The following is a 2,244-nucleotide window of genomic DNA, read 5'->3' on the forward strand; positions in this document are numbered from 1 at the left end:
CTCTCTCTCTCTCTCTCTCTCTCTCTCTCTCTCTCTCTCTCTCTCTCTCTCTCGACAGGTCAGCTGTACCGCCAATGGGCGGAGTCAGATCTGTTGATTGACACCACTGGAACACAGGAGGTTCTGAAGGAAGCACAGCACATCAATACAACATTTTCATCAGACCCACGGTGCTGCCGCAGCCTAATACGAAACCGAGACCATGCTGTTACGAAGCGAACCTTACCACACAGTTATTCCCTATATTCATTCAGATTTTAATGAGTTTTGTCTTCGGAGCGCGACACGATACAATACAACTCCAATGATATGATTTGAACCGCTGACCTCCTCAACGGTGCCCGGTAGGCTCTCAATCAAATCACTTGTCATCATATTAATATACATCCATATCTATCGTACCATTTTCCATCAAATTACTTCACCACCAACCTACATTGCACTACAGCTGTTTCGTACCTTTCCACAAAGCACAACTGCTCCATACCCACACGTTCCCCTCTGTGACCCTGGAAAACATGCACACACACACACACACATATACACACACAACACAGTACCACACGCGATTTTCATTGAAATGTATCTTCACAGAGTTTCCCGAAACTCGGAGTAGCGATTTGTGAAGATTCTATTTCGTTTAACTGTATACACTAACGTGCAGCCAACTTTGCACGCATATATATATATATATATATATATATATATATATATATATATATATATATATATATATACCGTGTAATCTCACGTAGTCTCATCCAAACGTAGAGGCCTATTAGTGGGACGCTTGAAAAACTGCGGAAGTTTCTGTATGAAACCATTGGTAGCACTGTTAGTCCACAAATAAAGAATCTACATATATATATATAGACATATATATGGATATGTTAATCACACCTGGATTTCAATGTCATTCTTGAGAGTGGTGTTTTTAGCTGTGTAGGTGGCCAGCAAGGACTGGTTCAGTTCAGGGTTACTGTATGCAAACCGTTTCGAATTAAATGACTGCAAACCCAGCTTCTCCTCCCGTTCAAATTCTGAAATACAAACAAAAACAGTAAATTATATTTATAATTGATTGATTGTATTTATGATTGATTATAATGTTTATCATCGTTTTTTTCAATCTACGGTGAAACAGCTAAACTAGCCCTGTTTATACAGGTAATATACAAGTCGTGTGTGTGTGTGCGTGTGTGTCTGTGCGTGTTTGTGTGTGTGTATGTATGTGTATGTGTGTGTATGTGTGTGTATGTTTGTTTGTGTGTATGTGTGTATTTGTGTGTGTATGTGTGTATATTAAATATCAAATGATTCATACTATATATAAATTAGTAAATATAAAATATTCGTCAGGGGATAATATCTCTTACGGAAGCACTATGTTTAAAAACATAAAGCTATATCAGTAGCAGAGGAAAATCGTTCAGAGAACGCTATATGCTCATTTCTACGTCGTTGGACTTTGTCAGCAGCATGTACTCACTAGCAAACGCACGTCGAGATAAAATCCGTCGCTACAGATATAGAAAAGCAGTTGTCGCCTTTTGAGATGTATCTGCATAGAAGATGATACACAGATACCTATTTTACTCTAATACTACTTCTGTTGCATATGTAACGGGTTTTTAGTGATGTTGTTTGTTTCTTACCAGAAATCTCCCAATCTTCCCAGTACGAATCGTCATCTGTAAGACTTTGAAGCTCGTGTTGTTCGGCAGCCTGCTGCCTTTGACTTTTCAGCCATTCTATGTTCTCTTGGCATTGCTGGAGTTGGGAGAGCAGCGCCTTGTCTTGAGCACGAATAAAGTTCTGAAATAGAAAACAGGAGAGTGAGTGGAGGACGTAATTAAATGCGCCAAATACGATAAAGACACTCATACATGTCGTATAGACTGCATACATAGAGGCCGTATGGTAAGAAGTTTGGTTCCCAACCACATGGTTCTAGGTTCAGTTCCACTGCGTCGAACAGTGAGAAAGTGTCTTCTATTGTAGCTTTGGACCGACCAAAGCCTTGTGCGTGTATTTCGTAGACGGAAACTGAAAGAAGCCCGTCGTATAAATGTGTGTGTGTGTGTGTGTGTGTGTGTGTGTGTGTGTGTGTGTGTGTCTGTGTGTGTGTGTCTGTGTGTGTGTGTGTGTGTTTAACCAACGCCTGTCCCCTCTCACAGAAACAGACTCGCTAACCCCTGATACATCCTTCTTCCAGCATCAACACCCAAGGGCCCTCACCCACCC

The 2,244-nt window shown here is 40.7% G+C and overlaps 1 protein-coding gene across 1 annotated transcript in view; it reads right to left on the bottom strand.

Annotated features, from left to right (window-relative positions):
• LOC106876479 (protein deltex-like) overlaps window positions 1-2,244 on the bottom strand; it is a 105,553-nt gene that overhangs the window by 3,655 nt on the left and 99,654 nt on the right. The window contains exons 2-3 of the mRNA XM_052967566.1: window positions 1,656-1,815; window positions 901-1,040 (exon numbers count right to left, since the gene is read on the bottom strand). Of these exons, the coding sequence (XP_052823526.1) occupies window positions 901-1,040; window positions 1,656-1,815 (300 nt within the window). The remainder of the gene's footprint in view (window positions 1-900; window positions 1,041-1,655; window positions 1,816-2,244) is intronic.

This window comes from Octopus bimaculoides, chromosome 4 (assembly GCF_001194135.2).
Source record: "Octopus bimaculoides isolate UCB-OBI-ISO-001 chromosome 4, ASM119413v2, whole genome shotgun sequence".
Classification (NCBI taxonomy): Eukaryota; Metazoa; Mollusca; class Cephalopoda; order Octopoda; family Octopodidae; genus Octopus; species Octopus bimaculoides.